Genomic DNA, 18,483 nt, shown 5'->3' on the forward strand with positions numbered 1-18,483 from the left:
TTTTGGAATTTATGGTGCAGTAATTACACATTTGATCATTTAAGACCTCAAACTAAACAAAAAACACAAGCTTTTCTGGCACAGTAATTTAGGAGATTTACCCAATAACATTGTGCCCTGTTACCTAATCTCTGAGCTCTTATAGTCCAATTCATTTTATTAATAAGAACAGATCATCTGAATGGGTAAACATCAATGAATGACATGCAAGTGGTGACATTTTGTTTATTCAATAAATAAACACACAGGCACTAATTTACAGGTAAGGTAAATATTTAAACCATTTGATGATAAATTATGGCCATCTAGTTTAGTGGACATTTGGAATGACACAAACATTCATGTACAACCTCTTTAATATCAACAGTGCAGCTTCACGTAGCTTCATCAAGTATTACTGTTAAGCAGGAAAGTAGGCAACAAAAGCTAGTCAATCTAGATATACATCTGACAAAAAAAAACTGTAACACTTAAAATAATGAACGCATTACATAATTTTAAATACACCATAAAAAACAAGAGTTGCTTAATCAGATTATTTCATGTTCTGAACTGCACTGAGACACAGATGAGGCTCAGGAACTTGCATGATAGATAAATACTGAAAAAGTGTTTTGATGCACGCAAGTCTATACTATGAAGTTTGGACGATCCTGCATGCGGCATTTGTCCCTATATAAAGGAACATATCCACTAAAGTCAGTGTTTTGTGTATTTTTGTTGTGCTGGAATTCCCATCCTGGTTACCATGACAACAGTTCTGTTGTTCCAATAGTGATGCTTCAGTTTGATCCCTCTTCCTGGTTCTCCAGAATGGGATCTGCATGGAAAAACAAATGGTCAGAGTACTTTCACTACCTGTTAGCCTTCTAAATAACTGATCAAACATAGTCAGTCAGTCGACTGGTAAACAGCAGTACCTGTCAGCGTTCCAAGGGGCAGGACAGAATTGGTGCTGAGGTCTTGATTAGATGGAATAAAGCTGCTTGGAGACGGAACCATGAGGACGGCTTCTTCATCCATCCCAGAAGTCTCTACTGTTTCCTCCACTTTAGGAGAGTCTAGAGTCTAAACCAACGAAGGAGAATTATATTAACAGGAAGGTGGCATGAGAATTTCTGGAAGGAGTTTGGAAAAAGATGATACCTTTTCTCCTTGTATATCATTTGATCTCTCATCACTCTGTTCCTCTTCCCCAGAGTTGTTTTGGTTTTCCGAAGGCTCTTCCTTCACAAGCTCCTGCTCTCCCTCCAGCTCTGATTGGCCGAGAGGGTCCGAGAGGTCCTCTGAGGTCACCGTCTGGATGATAATGCCAGGGTGGGACATCTGAACGGTCACATTCTCAGTGTCAGTCTTGATGAGGAAAGAGAAAATAATGTTATTTTATTTCAATTAACATATGTGTTTTTAATAGTTTTAGTTAACTATAATAGCCCTTATGCACACAGAAGTTTTACCGTGAGGCTGTGTAAAATAATCTGGTCTGGTGAAGACGGCGAAGCTGCAGCTGTGAGTGTGACCGTGGGATTGGCAGAGAGTGTGAGTGGGAGGCTCTGATTGGTTCCTGTTTGGAGGAAATAAGTTCCAGGGGTGCCAGTGGGCTGCAGGTGAAATGACTAGGGAGGAAATGACACTAATTATTAAGAAATTCAGCTTGAAATTATTTAATAATCATCATAGTTTTAAAACCAAAAATGATCCAAATTAAATCTGAGATACTCACAGGCAGTAATTCAAAGGTCTGTAAGGCTCCGGAGTTCAATGTGATGGTTTCACTGTCTGAAGTGCCACTTGCACCGTCTGAAGAAGCTGTGTAAAGAGGAAATGAGCATTGTAACAGTTCACATTGAATCTATTAAACTCACATAATTCCTCTAGATGTCTCCTCAACCTGCAGTTCACTGAAAGCACAGTCACATGATTCTTTTACTCACAGACATGTGTGATCTGCACCGGAATCTGGACCGGGATCTGCAGTGCAGTGACGGGGCTGGGCGACGCATTAGCCGATCGGGAACCGACCACCACGACTTTGTTCATCGTAGACGGCGGTGCCTCCACCACATCCTGCAGCCCTTTCAACAAGACTACACACACAGAGAACACTGCTTCAGAGTCTGAACTCACATTATAGCACACACGCTGAACTTTGAAGACTCACCGGGAAAGGGAAGTTCCTTGTGATTGGCCACTTGTCTTTTGATGGTCCACCATTTGCTACGGAGCCACTGAGGCGAGCGAACGCTGCTCCATCCACCAGACAGAATGTCCCAGTTAATGTCATTTTCATCCTCCACCTCCAGCTCGGCTATCCTGCTCATACAGAGTTACGATTAATGATTCACATTTAGTTTGTGAACAGATTTACAGTACCACCCATGCTGGCCCTTTTGCTGTGACCGACCTGCGTACTAGGTTGATATCGTCATCTTTGGTCCACTCTGTGCCACCGCTCTGTTTCCAGTTAAGGTAGTTGAGCCATTTGGAGCGGCACTGCTTCTCTGAACGAGTGCCGACAAGTTCAGCCACAGACGCCCAAGAGACTCCCTGAGTTACAACATCACCCGTCTCCGTGCCAGTCAACTCGTGGACCACCTCTGCCAGCCTTCTCTCTTCCTCCTCTGTCCATTTTCCTAACGCGTGGGAGATTAAGAAGATATTAGAGTCACCCACACCTTTTTCAAAAGCAACATTTTTTTATAGTTGTGTGTGTGTATATATATATATATATATATATATATATATATAATATGTAAATTAATAATAGGTTTTAGATATAAAATATATAATGGTATAATTTATAATAATATTATGATTTTTTATATTTTTTTATTAATACAAAACAATTAAAAATGTTTTTAATAAACATACAATATATATATAACAATTAAATAAACACTATTATTTATTAATTAATTAATTTATAATTACTATAACTATACTAATGATAATTATTTGTAATAATTCATTAATAAATACAAAATTATATGTAACAGAAAGATATTTAAAATTCTTTAATCCATTATATATTATATAAAAAATAATACTATACATTTCTATCTTCTATATATTATATATACATACATATACATTTATATATAAAACATAGAAATGTATCTTTAATCCATTTTTAAATGGATATGTTTCTCCTAGTATAATAGAAACGAATATAAATGAAACTAATATAATAGAAAACACTCAAATGAAAATTTGGAGGAACTGACCGGTGTTGCATGTGTCCTTCATGAGTCGGCAACGGTCCTTCACAGACGATGCACTCCGGCCAAGTGCCGCCCCAATGGTAGCCCAGTCATTTCCATGTTTCTCCCTTAGCCTAATAATACACACACACCCAAATCTGACAATGTAGACTCATAAATTCAGATTACACTAATGGCATTCAAGATCCATAGTTCAACTTACTCTTTCAATTTATTGATCTCCTCATCAGTGTATCTAAATGACAAGAAAAGCACATATGAAATATTACAACAGACATTTTTTGGTGTATATATGGTTTGTAAATCAGTTTAAAAAGAGAAATAAAATCAACTATGTCCTTACTTGCCTACGTGGTTTCGGTTATCGTACATTCGTAGTACGCGTCTGTATACAGCAAACAGCGGCCTGTTCAAACCGCACGCTATACTGCGGTAAAAATCCTTCCGCTCCTCTTTTGACATCTCAAAGATGATCTCCGCAGGGTCCTGGATCCCTCGGTTCTGAGTTTGGAAGCACAGACGGATGAAGAGTGAGGGTGCAAGTCAAAGATGGCACCACCAGCAAATGTGATGCATTCATAAATCATACTCACCTTTAGATAATGCTCTATGTTGCTCATCAGGAGATCAATCTCCTCTTTTGACCACATACCCTGCTTCCATTTGTGACCTGAGGATATATGACAAATACTATGACTGTGCATATTGATATCAGGTCCTATATTTATAATGCAGAGTTTGTATGATAATACAGATCTCAGCCAAAACTCACCCTTGTTAACCAGTGTGTCTTTATCCTCTTTCGTGGTGAACCAGGCTTGACTGACAGCTGATACATCTTCACCTTTCTTTTGCCCAGGAGAATCCTTATCCTGTTGACAAACAAAAGTTTACATCTGTCTTGATTATTTAAAATAAATAATATCTATTAAATCATGCAAAGGTGCTGAAAGGTGATACTCATAAACATATGAACTTGGGTTTCTACCGGTGTTTCAGAAGGATCATCTGATTCCAGCTCCCCATCTCTCATCTCTGTCGCAGTCATTGTCACCTCGAAGCTTTCATCACCTTCAGTAACTGAAACCAGCACAAACCAGTTCAGAAAATATCCATCTTTACAGTTTAGTGGGTGCAATTTCTCTAATAGATTTTTGTTGTTGTTGTAATTTTAAGTTAAATATTAAAATATTATCAGTAAATACATTATTTGTTATTTAGACATGATATAGTCAAGTAAAGTCACCTATATTTATATAGCGCTTTATACAATACAGAACAAACGCATTATGCGAACGAACACGGTGTGATTATGATTCAGGCTGCATCACCACATAGACATGCATGATGCATTTATAAATATTACATTAAATTTTAATCAACATCAGCTTAACTAAAGACATTTGGAGAGTGACTATCTGTTTAACTGACCGATGGCTGACAGGAACGTTTTCAGGAATTTGCATTATCATTTGGCATAAACCATGTACACACATGTCCATGTGTTTTTCTACTCACTTGGCAGAGTGACAACAGAGTACTCGGTTGAGGTAGAGTCCTGAGGGTCTTCTCCGTCTTCATGGGACAGTCGCAGTCGTTTGTGAACAGGTTCAGTGGTCCCGTCTGAACCCAGGTCCTCCACATCTACATGTCCAAAAACACGCAAGAATATTATAGAAACAAATACTTACAATACAAGACAGTAAAGCACAATAGAATGAGGTCACATGTTGTGTTTTACCATTTTGAGGGCAGTGCAGAATTATGTTTCCATCAGTGTCCTGAGTAAATGTGACAGAATTGACGGATTCAAGGGTCACAGTTGCCGGGACATCCCCTGTGTTCATGCTCAGCCTACAGGTTCATTAATTGACACACAGACAGACTCACTTATAATATGCTAAAGGTAAGCATAAACACTTTCTTTTTATTGAACTGAATATTCATTATATGAATGTAAAATGTTGGCATTTTAATTCAGACAGTTTGCTGCTGTATATATTTTCACCATAGATCCATAAGACAGTGGCAGTGCACTGTAAACTTGAATTAAACACACAAATGCACTACTCGATATCTCATTAAATATTTTTTTTGTGGACAAACTGAATAATATCAGCATAAAATAATATTATACACCATTCTGAGTATTGCCTTATTGTTCATTTCCTATCTTCTCATTTAATATAAGCAGATGAGGAATAATGAGACGCCATGTTTATGTGTATCATGACGCCTTGAAGTAGCGACGACATTTATTCGATGTCGGTGCATTGTTTTTTAACGTAAAGAATAAAACAATACAGGTCCAGCGCACAGGGGCGAGCGAAAGTGAAATTTAGCTATGATTTTGGTACTTACTTCCTGTTTTGGGTACGGGGACTTCGCAGTGACCAGGATGAAGGCAAATACCAGGATGGAGGAAAAGACGCTTTTTTTTCTTCCTCTCCTCATTCAGAGCGGAAGTATCTACAGAAGCCCGGTGGTGACTTCCGTGTTTTTTTTTTGTTTGTTTTTTTTGCTCGAGTGTGTTAACGTGCACGTTTATGTGGCTTGACACCTTATATCTACATAATACTCGTCTGTAGAATTAAAGGTTTTACTATGTAGGTTAAACACACGTATTTGAATTACATCTGATGCATTGAAACCAGATTGAAAGGATATCAGATTAGCGGCTGTATCAGCAGCGCCATCTGCTGTTGATTATGGGGCTTGTTCAAATCAAATATTGATTTATTCATTTGTTTATTTACCTAGAAAAACATTGCTAGAACATTTATGAGTTGAAATGTCATATACAATAGTGTACTTGATTTCAAATTAACAACGAAATATTTTTGCTGCACGCATTTTGAAATTAAAATGTGTGATTTTCCTTTATAGGTTTCATCTTTGTTATAGTGTAAAAGTTATGATCACCGCCAGTCTTACAATATTCTTACATAAAAATTAAATAACGAAGGGTCTGTTAGATAGATGGATAGATTTATGGCATGAAGTTCCACTTAACTGCACTGTAGTTTCCTGTTGGTTAACTTGTTTTGTTTATATCATGACAGTAAATAAATGAGATTGTGTAATGGTGTAATATTACTGAATTATTTATTGTGCATTGTCTCTCGGGTGCCCTTCAAACATGACTGTCTTACTGAGGGTCACTGTAAATAATAAAAGAGCATCATGTGAGTGTTCAACTTTTTATGCATATAGCCTACCATTGAACAATCCTATGCCAGGCATTTTATAAACTATTGTATTTATATTAGGTTTTTTTAGTGGAACATTGTCATTTGTGGAAACTTAATGCTTGAGGTATTACAAAAAGATTAACTTGGCCTAAATAAAAGATGTGACTTGACACAGGGAGACTAGACTAGCGTGACGTCAGACGCTCCCTGTCAATCAAAGCCCATAAGCGCAACTACAGTGGGAGCTTATCGTTGAACAGCGAGCAGAGTGTTCGCATCTCAGCCTGTAGTTTATGCATAGACATCGCGAAACCTCCTTATCTTTACTTAGATCCTTGGCATTCCTTGTTTTCCTGTAATCCTGCCTTTATGAGATGGAGAAGAGGGCGCTTTGGACATCCTGTTATTTTGTGCGCTTTGTAACCCTCTTCCTCTGCGCACGAGCGTCAGGGAACCTGCCACAGTGTAAAGAGGTAAACGACAACATGCCACCTTTCTGTAAAATATTTTAAATATCGCGACCATTTTAAACCAGTCACAACCTATACAAATCTTGTTTCTGCGTATGATATAACTATTTAAAATGCATTCTTAAATGTTATACGGATGATAAGCTGTGAGCTTCTAAAATGCTTATTGTTTTTATGCGTTATTCATTTTTATTCATTCACAAACATAATGGTTATTTTTGCACAAAATACGTGACGAAAAAGCAAAAAGAACATCTTGTTATTGACATTAAAATGGGTAGATCCGATACTGGCGAGGATCCTATAATATGATGACGCGGTACTCAGCTGACCAATCAGATGACAGCTCGATTATTGTGCGTTATGCGCTGCAGTTGTTTTAGAGCTTGTAAAATGGACTTCAAACATTTTTATACAACGCGAATGACTTCTCTGGATCTCCACCCTCCATTTGATTTGACTGTGGTGTTGTTTTTGTAGAAGTACACGGATTTGCCTCATCCATGACATGTTTGCATACAAAAACGTGCTATTAAAACACCACAAAGGAAAAAATAATGAATTCTGGACAGAATGACATCCTCAGTTGCCATTTGCTTTTAATGTATATAACGTTCTTTATATCTAAAATACGGTTTCGGAACAACATGAGGTGAGTAATGATGACAGAATCTTCATTTTGGGGTGAACTGTTCCTTTAAGAGCATATGTGAGGGAGGCTGGCTGGGGCAATAGTGGCAGGTGCAGGTGCATCATTAGTGATAATGTGTGTGCTGTAACCAAGCATTGCCAGATGACAAGCACCTCTGTGGGGATGCATTTATCACCTTACTGAAGGCAGTGTTGCCAACAACTTCATTACACAATTATACAGCATTTTGTGCTAAGTTATGTAATTTAATGCATGGCATGTGCTCTTCCTTTGTGTGTGTATCTAGTGGATTTGGCTTTTGTGTGTGTTGTGGGCCCCTAAAGGACAGGAGAACATTCAGTGTGTGTTTTAGGGCATTGAACACAAACTGATTTCCATAACAGATCTGTCAACAAAGACGCAGCACACACAGGAGGTATTTAGTGGCCTCATTATTTCAGTTTGTTATCAGTGTAAATCAGACTCCATCCACAACCAATAGCAATGAGTGATTGTCATGACAACAATCGCAGTGCTCCTGGCTGTTGCCCTGGTGACTGTCCGGGGACAGAAGGCAGATGGACAGATCGTCCCAATCCCCCCTCCCATCGTGTACACACACACACACACACACACACACACACACACACACACACACACGTGCCTGGGAGTTTGTGTCACCGGCTTAATCTGAAAAATGTCAGAAATTTTGTCATGTGACCATATGTTTAGAAAGGGCACATTCTGTAAAGCTAGCTGTGTTTTTGAGTAGAGCGCATGAGAAAAAAGATGAGCATTTTTTTAATGATAGGTACATGTAGTCCATTTACCATTTATCCAGGATTACATATATTTTTTGCTGAATGTATGAAACCATGTTAATTATTTTGCTAGAGATTACCTTTATATATTTTTTATTTCATTTGAATTACTTTTGAATTTTGTTTTATTTAAATGTTTTAATTTGTTTTATGCATAATGATAGTTGTGCAGTAAAGGGATAAACTGTGCCAGTGGCTCAAATAAAATAACCATTGTGCTTTGCCTTTGCCACCAAATGAAACACAAAATGTGCAAAAACAATTACAAAACAATTCACTGCTGTAAATGTATGAATAGGTCAATGTTTTTCAGACATATGTTGAGTAGTAGTAACATTACAAAAAAAAAAATCTTGGTGGTTTATGAACAAAAAACAAACATATGTTTAAACGCAGCATTGCACATTTCATGACCATAGTGTTTGATGCAAATATGTCTGAATATGTCGATATCTGCATGTGTTTCAGACAGATTACTACTTTGAGTACACAGAGTGTGACAGCACAGGCTCCAGATGGAGAGTTGCCATTCCTCACAGACAGGGGAGCTGCACGGGCCTGCCAGAGCCAGTCAGAGGCACAGACTGCAGTAAGACAAGAAACACGCTTAATGAAAATGCACCACCTTACTTGAAATATAAAACCAAGTGGCATTTAATTTTAAGTCAAAGCACACTATGCTGTTCAAAATGAAGATAAAAAAGTATTTGGACACTTATTAGTGGAAAAAAAACAATTGAATTGAAAATTATTCTTTTATACTTTTGATTTCTTGGATACACAAAATCACATTGAAACCAGGTTGTTAAAAATAATTACAAAACTAGTTGGTTTTGAGAAAAGCTCTGGGAGCGTTTCCTTGGTTTTATATTTAGTTATCAAAAGTACTTGTGAAGTGAAGTGACGGGAAGGCCAAGTATGGCAACACACACTCGGAATTTGTCCTCTGCATTTAACCCATCCAAGATAGTGCACACACATTAGGAGCAGTGAGTAGTGAACACACACGCACACACACACACAAGTGGGCAGCCATTTTGGCGGTTGGGGGTTAGGTTCTTTGCTCAAGGGCAACTCAGTTGTTTCCTGCCGGTATTGAGAATCGAACCCACAACCTTCGGCTTACAGGTCCGCTTTTATGTGTACACTATTAAAAATAAAGGTTTCAAAAGGAGGATTTCACAGCATTACCTTTTTTTTTTTCTTAGTGTGAAGGACATTTTAATAATCTAAAGAACCTTTTTTTACTATTAAGGTCCTTTTGTGCAATAGAAAGGTTCCATGATTGTTAAAAGTTGAATATGGAACCATCGCTACCAATAAAAAAAACTTTATTTTTAAGAGTGTATTGCGTCAGTATGCAAACATAGTCTGTTCTTATTTGTTGCACAGCTTTTTCTTGTGAAGCTGGGGAGTTTTTAGAGATGTCCTCCCAGCAGTGCACATCATGTGCGGCTGGCTCTTATTCGCTGGGCAGTGGTGTGCGTTTCGACCAGTGGGATTCGATCCCTGCGGGATTCAGCAGTCTGGCCACATACTTGGACTCAGGAGGTTCAGGAGACGACTCACTGACCTGCAACAAGTCAGTGCCAAGTTGCAGGCCGATCTGAAATATATATTCTGTTTATATATCAATATATTCTATTCTAGGATTTTGCTATGCTTCTACAGATCTGGATCTAGCCGTTTACATTGTGTTGTTCAATTGCAGTTCTTCATGGACAGCTCAGGGAACTCACTTGGAATCCAATCGTGACGACTGCACAGTGTCGCTGGTGTACGCGGTGCATCTCATGAAGCAGGGATCCGTCTCCTTTGACTATCAATATGTCGACAGCAACGTCTTCTTCGAGTTCTTTGTGTGTTTTACTTTACACTTCTTGCAGATTATTTATTCTACAAATGCGTTGTAAGCGAAAATATAACTCCAAAAATAACCTTTGGTACAGATTCAGAATGACCAATGTCAGGAGATGGACCAGACAGGAAGTGAGAAGTGGATCAAACTCACCACCAGCGGAGAATGGGGAACACATACGGTTAGGAATCTTGCATATTATATTAATTTTGGAATAATTTGGAAGTAAATTGACATCTAATGTGGCTTTTGTATGTCACAGGTAAATCTGAAGACAGGAACGAATATTCTGTATTGGAGAACCACGGGAATGCTCTTGGGTGGCAAGCCAGTGAAGCCGGTCCTTTTGAAGAACATCCAGATCGAAGGTGTGAGATTCTGCCAATATAATGTCTACTTGTGTGACGCATACCCTTCTTAATGACAAATCAATTATACTTTTACATGTTTTGTGAGCAGGTGTGGCGTACACATCAGAGTGTTTTCCGTGCAGGCCGGGCACCTTCAGTAAAACTCCAGGTTCTTCCACGTGTGACCTTTGTCCCAGGAATACTTACTCTGGAAAGGGAGCCAGTTCGTGTACACATTGCTCCGAGACGCAGTATTCCCGTACGAATGCAGATCATTTCTTACATTCTTTGTTGTGCCAAACGAACATATGTACATATAGCTCACTGTTAACTGTTCATTTTAGCATGAATCAAATACAATCCAGTAACTTAAACGCACTTTTCTCAGTGCACGTTTAACCTATATAATGTTTTTCTACATGTGTGTGTGTTCTAGAGGAGGGATGGTCGCGGTGTAAAGAGAGGCCTCCTTGTTCAGAGAAAGATTATTTTCAAATCCACACGGCCTGTGATGGCGAAGGCAAGGTAGGATATAATGCAGAATGTGTTTTGTTGTAAATTGTTGTGTGGATAATTTGTTAATATTACTGTATCATTTTAGACCCAGATACTGTACAGGTGGGTGGAGCCTCAGGTGTGCGTGGAGAATGTGACCGGTGCTGTGACACTGCCACCTTCTGCAGAGAAAGAGGACTGTCCACCCTGTAATCCAGGCTTCTACATGCACAACTCTTCTACCTGTTTACCTTGCCCACAAGGGACTTATTCGGATGGTACCGCAGGTATATAGACACACACATAAACATAGATACGTACTTGTGTGTATTATTAAGTTACACTTTTGGTTTTCACTGAGATTTCATTTGGCACAGAATGTCAAAGATGCCCGGGAGGAACTGAACCTTCTTTAGGATATGAATACAAGTGGTGGAACATCCTGCCGAGGAATATGAAAACATCTTGTTTCAATGTGGGCAACTCCAAATGTGATGAAATGAATGGTAAGTGTAATACAAACTTGTGTGTGTGTGTGTATATATATATATATGAGCATATTATGTATATCATATTTGCTTCTGTAGGTTGGGAGGTGGCTGGCGACCATATTCGTAGTGGAGTGGGTGGCTCAGATAACGATTACCTCATCTTAAATTTACGAGTGCCTGGATTCAAGTGAGTCAAATCTACAATTCTACTGTAAAAATTCTGGTTGTGCTCAGAACATGTAGAGATTCCCTCACCTTTTATCTCTCTCAGACTTCCTACTTCTGTGGATGATGCTTCAGCTACTGAGTTTGGCCGAATCACATTTATCTTTGAGACGAACTGCAGCGCAGACTGTGAACTCTATTTTATGATAGTAAGACAAAACAATAACATAAATAGTATGTGAAGAACATTATGCAGTTTGCAAAGATAAATAAAAAAAATTAGTATGCTACCTCACAATGTTCCATATTTAATTCTGCAAATGGACCAATCATTATGATAAATGAAGTTATTTCATGAATCAATGTCTTCTCTGTAGGATGTAAACAGGAAGAGCACAAATGTTGTGGAATCATGGGTAGGGAGTAAACTCAGACAAGCATACACCCACATCATGACCAAAAATGCTTCCGTGTCTTACACATGGGCTTTCCAACGTACCAACAAAGCCATTGATGTAAGTGTTCGCCGGAAATGAGTCTGAAGTACCTTTTTGTTGCATGGGAAACGTTCTCATTCGCTGTCTGTCTCTCCCAGGTGCGTCACTATGTAAATGACATCGCAAAGATCTACTCGATCACGGTGACTAATGCGATGGATGGCTCAGCGTCTGGTTGCCACGCCTGTGCAATGATGAGTCAGCAGGACGGCTCTTCTTGTGTCCCCTGTCCTGCTGGACACTTCATCAACAAAGACACTAACCAGTGCCAGGAGTGCCCGTCCAACACCTTCCTCTCCGGGCATCACATCTATGGGCTCGAGGCTTGTCAGCCCTGCGGTCCTGGTAGCAAGAGCAACAAGGTAAGAGTAAAATCAGTAGAAATGCATGACTATATATGACAGTATAACTATATATAACATCCAAAATGTGTTTTTTTTGTGTCCAGGAACACTCTGTGTGTTTTAACGACTGCACCTTCTCGCATATGGATCAGAACCGAACCTTGACCTACGACTTGAGTGCCTTAAATTCAGTGGGGTCAATCATGAACGGGCCTAGTTTCACCTCCAAGGGAACCAAATATTACCACCAGTTTAATATCAGTCTATGTGGGACTGAGGTACTCTCACACACAAACATATCTATCTTTAACTGACTTCAGTCTAGCTAATAATAGATTGCTTTAATAGAAAATAGAAACAGGAACAATTGCTTCTTTTTTTTTTACTTCTTAAGATGATCTACACAGTCAGCTTGCACTTTTTACTCTGTCGCAGGGGAAGAAGGTGGCGGTGTGCACTGACAATGTCACAGATCTGTCTAGTAAGGACGTCCAAAATGAATCCGCTGACCTCAACAATTTCGTTGAGACTTTTGTGTGCCAATCTACCATCATTCCTGCAGATGGGCGGGGCTTCAGAACAGCCCTGTCGTCTCAGTCCATCAGCCTGGCTGACACTTTCCTTGGTGAGATTATGTGGTCTGTAACCTTATTTCATGTTATTTAACAAACACTACCATTCAGAAGTTTGGGGACGGAGAGATTTTTAAAATGTTTTTGAAACATTAATTTGATGAAGATTTTTAAATATTATTAAAATGTAAAATCTCTATTTAAATTTATTTTAAAATATAATTTATTCCTGTAATTGCAAAGCTGGATTTTCAGCATGATTACTCCAGTCTTCAGTGTCACACGATCCTCCAGAAATCATTCTAATATGCTGATGTGCTGCTCTGCTACTCTGTAGAAACCATGATAAAAAATAAAAAAAAATCTTTGATGAATAGAAAGTTCAGAATTTATTTGAAATCTTTAGTAGCATTATAAATTACTTTGCCGTCATTTTGATAAATGTAATGGATCCTTGCTGACTCCAAACTTTTAAATGGGAGTGTACGTTAAATTACTTTAATGTAATTTGATGTCAATCGGTTATCTCCTTCTCTAAGCAAGTCTGCTCAGGGATCAGTGTCAAGCCTGTGTCAATGCCTTTGTCACAGCGAAACCCTTAATCTGCAATAATCTACAACAGGGGTTCTCAATTCTGGCCCTCAATATCCACTTTGCTACAGAATTTAGCTCCAATCTCGATCAAACTCTCCTGCCTATAACTTCCTAGGCTGTGTTCAAAATTACCCCCTAAATAGGGCACTATGTGAGGGGACAGCCTTTTATAATGGTGCTCGAAACCATAGACGTTATCGAGCGCAATCTTTCAATCCCATAATGCACTGCAACAACGAGTGTACAACCAATGTACAAACTATGCAAAAGACTCAAGTGTCTGAATTCGCTCACTCGTTTTCATTCACTCCCTCAAGTGAACTATATTAGTGGACTAATATAGGGAATGGTAAATGCGGGTATAGGGAGCAATTTCAAAAAAAGTATACCTTAAATAGCTTAATTGAGTTTATTAGGGTTAGAGAAAATCTTGAGGGCCAGAGTTGAGAACCCCTGATCTACAATAAAGGCTGTTTTTCACAGCACTTTTGTGTTTGGTTCCCTTCAGAATAGAGGTGTTTGAATTGCTTACATGCGTCTCACTTCCTTCATGCTTCCATTTCTCAGGAGCTTCTGTTGATAACAGTCTGGATGGGGTCACTGCCAGCACAGACCTCTTCTCTGAGTCGTCACGGAAAGTTCCAGATATCAACTTCTTCTATCGGTAAATGAAGAAAGATTAAATTGTTAAAAATTATTAGTTGATGTGTGCAATGGTATTACATTAATAACATGAATGCTTTTTTCTCGCCCCAACTCTCAGCTCTCCGCAGCCCACAGCATCCTGTCTGAACGGCCGTAGCACAGTCGTGACTCTGCGGTGCAGTCCTGAAAAGAGCACACGTGGGGAGCTCACTGTGCCAAGGTGCATTTATTCAGTTTGACACAACTTTTTTCCATTTAATGTTCCGTTAAAATGTGCATAGCAGAGTAGCTCGGAAAAAATTATTTTATTTTTTTTGTTTATGGATAATTTATTTATAAATAAAACCCAGACAGGACGTGTAACAAAAGTCAGTTACATTATTTGTATAGGGTAAAAAATCATCAAAGCTCAACAAATGAAATATCACCCATGAGTGAATTAATATATATGCTAATACGAATACCAGTGGAGGTTTGCAAGCCAGTTGCAAACATGCAATGAATATAAAATTGCCAGACCGATTAATTACATTTACAAACATTTTCTTTGCTTAAACAAACAATGCGGAAACACATTAATCACAACGTTTTTTATGGAAGCTTGTTTCTGCCAACGAATAAAACTATTTAAAAGATAATTGTGACTTTTGACAGAATTTTCACTTTTTCTTGCAATTGCAAATTCTGACTTTATATCTCACAATTGCGTGTTATAAAGTCAGAATTGCAAGAAAAAAAGAGCAAACATTTGAAATTATTAAGTCAGAATTGCGAGATGTAGACTCACAATTTTTCCCTCAGACTTTATAACTCATATATAAATTGCGAGTTTATATATAAGTGGTTACAAGTGACTGTTTTCATGAGTGAATCATTGAATCATTCACTTAATAGATTCATTCACTGAACACTGATTCAATCAGCAATGCCTCACCACTACTTTGTGTCTTTGTAGACGCGTAATCATAAATTCTAGTACTTTGGCTTAGTTTGAAACTAAGTTAGCAGAGCAAAAAATATACAAAGTAACCCCCGATATTGTGTCTAAAATATTTTTTCGTTGAAATGTTTAATTATATAAAAAGAGTTTGATCTGAAGCAACAGCACTCTTGCTCATGTGACATTTCTTGATTGTGTGTTTGTGTGTGTTTAGCAAGTGTCCAGCAGGTACATGTAATGGCTGTGAGTTTCATTTCCTCTGGGAGAGCTCTAGTGCTTGTCCTCTCTGCACTGAAGCTGACTATCACTCAATAGAAGGAGCGTGCAAAGGAGGAGTGCAGGTACATCTCTTACCATATCACAAATGTATCTAGTACAATTTATTTGACGTCTTCATGATCTTTCATTCGTCTATCTCATAACAGGACACCCTCTATGTGTGGAAAGAGCCAAAACTCTGCGCTAAAGGAGTTCCGCTCCTGAACAAGACCTCTGCCCACTGTGAGGTGGTCGGCCAATGGGTGAAGGCCGGAATTGGGGGCGGAGCCTTCATGGCCGCCCTCTTGGTTTCTCTCACATGCTATTTCTGGAAAAAGAACAAGAGGTAGTAACAAGCTGTCAATGGAAACTTAGCTTCAGATGTAAAAAGTGCTTTTCAATTTTTTATATCTTTTTCTTTTTTGAATAGGCTTGAATATAAATACTCCCGACTAGTGATGTCAGCCAATAAGGACTGTGAGCTGCCAGCAGCGGACAGTTGTGCACTAGCAGAGGGGGAGGGGGAGGAGAATGATGACGATGTCGTCTACTCAAATACTCCTTCGTTACTGGGTAAACTGAAAGCTATCGCGAGCAAGGTCAGTTACTTCTGTGATTTAAAAAAATATATCTTTTACACTACCATTTAAAAGTTTGGGGTCGGTAAGAAGTCTCTTCTAAATTAGCCAGGTTGCATTTATTTGATGAAAAATGCAGTAAAGTCAGTAATATTGTGAAATATAATTTAAAACAACTGTTTTCCATTTTAATATATTTTATGAATGCTTAATATGCTGTTTTGGTGCACAAGAAACATTTCTTAAAAATGTCAAAAACAGTTGTGCTCCTCAATATTTTTGTGGAAACATGATATTTATTTGACACTTTTGATCAGTTTAATGCATCCTTGCTGAATAAAAGTATAATTTTTTTTTACTGATCTTAAACTTTTGTAGGGTAATGCATAGAAAGGTAAAAGTAAAGAAATGTACTTGCATTAATGGGTATTATATGGTACCTGATATTATTAACATATTACTGGAGGCGCAACAACATTTTACCTCCTACAATCATATTATATAATAAAAATAAGAAGTATTTTTTTTTGAAATATCAAAATAAACACCAATCCGCTGACTCATGAGGCAGTTTTTTTATACACTGCCCGGCCCAAAAAAAGTTGCTGTTTGGATTTAAATTTGAGCCTGATGAATCTTGACATTGTGATTCTGGAATATAGCCATGATGTGTCTTCCTACATAGTTATTGAAGAAATGAAAAGCTACATGCTCCATCAATTAGGGTATAATGATATAATACACATATAACATGCTAGAAACACAATCATCACAGTAATAATGGTCCAGCCATAGACTCATTTGCCTATTTAAATCCAAACAGCGACTTTTTTATGGGCTGGGCATGTATGTAGCAGAAAAGGAAACAAGACCTTAAGAAATCAACCTTTGTTGAAATTGAGATTATAAGAAAATTAAGTTGACAAAATAAGACATGAAAAATCATTCATGGCACCTTGGAGCTTCTGTAATAAACAAGAGATGGTACAAGCTTTCTGTGGTAATTACAGCATGCCACACAGAGCTTTTGTGTAGTTTTTGTTGTCGTTTTAATTGTTTTATTTACCTTTGTTTGGCAGCAGGCAGATGGAGACAACAGCGAGTCAGTACAGCTGAAGTCTTCTCAGGCAGAGAGATGGGTTTGGGGATAACTGGATAAAAAGAGGACCACTACTGATGGAGAAAAAGAGATAAATACTCATGGAGTTTTCAGTGTTTTGACACTCCCTTTTCAGTTTCTCAATATTTACAGTCATCCCCCGTCAAAAGTCCCAGAACATATCTCTGTAGGGACTCAAAAAAGCAGGAAATCTCTCTCTCTAAAATTAAACTTAACCCTATAAAGTAACTGCGTCACACACACACATATATATATACACACATACATACTGTTAGGTAAATATACCACAAGGCATTTCTCTCTGAAACACATAACAATATACCACACACGTCCATCCAAGCATGGGAGCATCAGAGACACATTTAAATCGTGTGTGTGTGTATGTGTGTGTGTGTGTGTGTGTACAATTGAAACCAGTGATGAAACCATATGTTTGCAGGTATGCGCAGAAGAGTATGTTTGAGAGAATATCTTAATTTTTAAGTTATATATTTCACACACTAGCATTCACACAACTATATCCAGTGTTTGGCCAACAGATGGAGACAGAGACTAACCGCCAAACAGCAGCTTTAGTTTCATCTCAATGCCAAACATCACACAGCAGATCTAAAAGCGTAAACAAAGGCCCTTCCTCATGTATTGCAGAGAGGTCCATCCTCTCTCCACATCTCTCTTCTGGGGAGAAACAAGAGACAATACAGTTTTCTACTTTGTATTTTGTATTGTTGTGTATTTTGAGCTGTATAAAGTTGTTATAATATATGTTTTGTTTTACTCCCTGATTCCGTTTATGCTTTAATAAAATTTAAGAGCGCTTTAAACGTGAAGCAAGTGTGTTAAAGTGTACAGAAACGCACTCCAGACTACCAGAACCATTTCACCAGAATAAATAAATAAAAGGTCCACGGTCTTTGCACCAGCAAGGATATTTCTCATAGAAAAACAGGATGTGACTCACCTACAGTTGCTCATTCCTTGGTTACCTAATTGAGAATCCACAAGTTTGAGAAAGAGATCAATTATCTGGACATCCCACTCTATAAAATTAGCATGAAAGGCATAAAAAAACCCCATCAAACTAGCCACTAACATTCATTGTTTTAACATGTTTGCACAATGTATTTACATTTACATCATTATTATTCCGCTTTGCTAGTGCTTAACTGTAATGTATGCTGGAATATGAATAATTAATAAAAAATGAATAATATTTTTCCTAGTTTTTGAAGGCGGATATTT

General features: G+C 38.1%; 2 protein-coding genes and 1 long non-coding RNA gene across 5 annotated transcripts; 1 reads left to right on the forward strand and 2 right to left on the reverse strand.

Moving 5' to 3' along the window:
• Positions 1-141: 141 nt before the first annotated feature.
• On the reverse strand, positions 142-5,859 carry dmtf1 (cyclin D binding myb-like transcription factor 1). The gene is made up of 17 exons (XM_079624338.1): positions 5,583-5,859; positions 4,963-5,075; positions 4,740-4,865; positions 4,210-4,301; positions 3,994-4,093; positions 3,815-3,891; positions 3,565-3,722; positions 3,424-3,456; positions 3,225-3,334; positions 2,405-2,633; positions 2,162-2,313; positions 1,935-2,087; positions 1,724-1,809; positions 1,458-1,616; positions 1,147-1,353; positions 921-1,068; positions 142-820 (listed from the first exon to the last, which is right to left on the reverse strand). Exons 2-17 carry the CDS (start codon positions 5,066-5,068, stop codon positions 783-785), a joined length of 1,974 nt encoding a protein of 657 aa, XP_079480464.1. The 5' UTR covers positions 5,069-5,075; positions 5,583-5,859; the 3' UTR covers positions 142-782.
• Positions 5,860-6,645: 786 nt separating this feature from the next.
• elapor2b (endosome-lysosome associated apoptosis and autophagy regulator family member 2b) lies at positions 6,646-18,458 on the forward strand. Of its 3 annotated transcripts, none has more exons than XM_079624387.1 (22): positions 6,646-6,885; positions 8,803-8,923; positions 9,727-9,916; positions 10,046-10,193; positions 10,284-10,373; positions 10,455-10,560; positions 10,652-10,801; positions 10,979-11,067; positions 11,144-11,324; positions 11,415-11,543; positions 11,625-11,715; positions 11,800-11,902; positions 12,071-12,208; positions 12,289-12,552; positions 12,639-12,812; positions 12,970-13,159; positions 14,268-14,364; positions 14,464-14,565; positions 15,500-15,626; positions 15,711-15,889; positions 15,974-16,142; positions 17,201-18,458. In XM_079624387.1, the coding sequence occupies exons 1-22, from the start codon at positions 6,787-6,789 to the stop codon at positions 17,270-17,272; spliced, it is 3,009 nt and encodes a 1,002-aa protein (XP_079480513.1). In that variant the 5' UTR covers positions 6,646-6,786; the 3' UTR covers positions 17,273-18,458. The 3 variants fall into 3 exon arrangements, with proteins under 3 accessions (XP_079480513.1, XP_079480514.1, XP_079480515.1); XM_079624388.1 differs by having other exon boundaries at positions 17,204-18,062; XM_079624389.1 differs by lacking the exon at positions 9,727-9,916 and having other exon boundaries at positions 6,648-6,885.
• Positions 8,782-12,373, reverse strand: LOC307004860. The gene is made up of 3 exons (XR_013799158.1): positions 12,241-12,373; positions 11,784-11,889; positions 8,782-8,918 (listed from the first exon to the last, which is right to left on the reverse strand). It is a non-coding gene; the product is annotated as an uncharacterized lncRNA (long non-coding RNA).
• Positions 18,459-18,483: the final 25 nt, after the last annotated feature.

Source organism: Phoxinus phoxinus (genome assembly GCF_949152265.1).
Source record: "Phoxinus phoxinus genome assembly, chromosome: 9".
In the NCBI taxonomy this organism is placed as follows: domain Eukaryota; kingdom Metazoa; phylum Chordata; class Actinopteri; order Cypriniformes; family Leuciscidae; genus Phoxinus; species Phoxinus phoxinus.

Coding starts and splice junctions, on each gene's coding strand:
- elapor2b (XM_079624387.1), top strand. CDS start 6,787: ATGGAGAAGAGGGCGCTTTGGACATCCTGTTATTTTGTGCGCTTTGTA. Junction 10,374..10,454: donor GAGAATGGGGAACACATACG/GTTAGGAATCTT, acceptor TGTATGTCACAG/GTAAATCTGAAGACAGGAAC. Junction 13,160..14,267: donor CCTGGCTGACACTTTCCTTG/GTGAGATTATGT, acceptor TCCATTTCTCAG/GAGCTTCTGTTGATAACAGT.
- dmtf1 (XM_079624338.1), bottom strand. CDS start 5,068: ATGAACACAGGGGATGTCCCGGCAACTGTGACCCTTGAATCCGTCAAT. Junction 2,314..2,404: donor GATATCAACCTAGTACGCAG/GTCGGTCACAGC, acceptor CTGTATGAGCAG/GATAGCCGAGCTGGAGGTGG. Junction 821..920: donor GCCCCTTGGAACGCTGACAG/GTACTGCTGTTT, acceptor TTTTCCATGCAG/ATCCCATTCTGGAGAACCAG.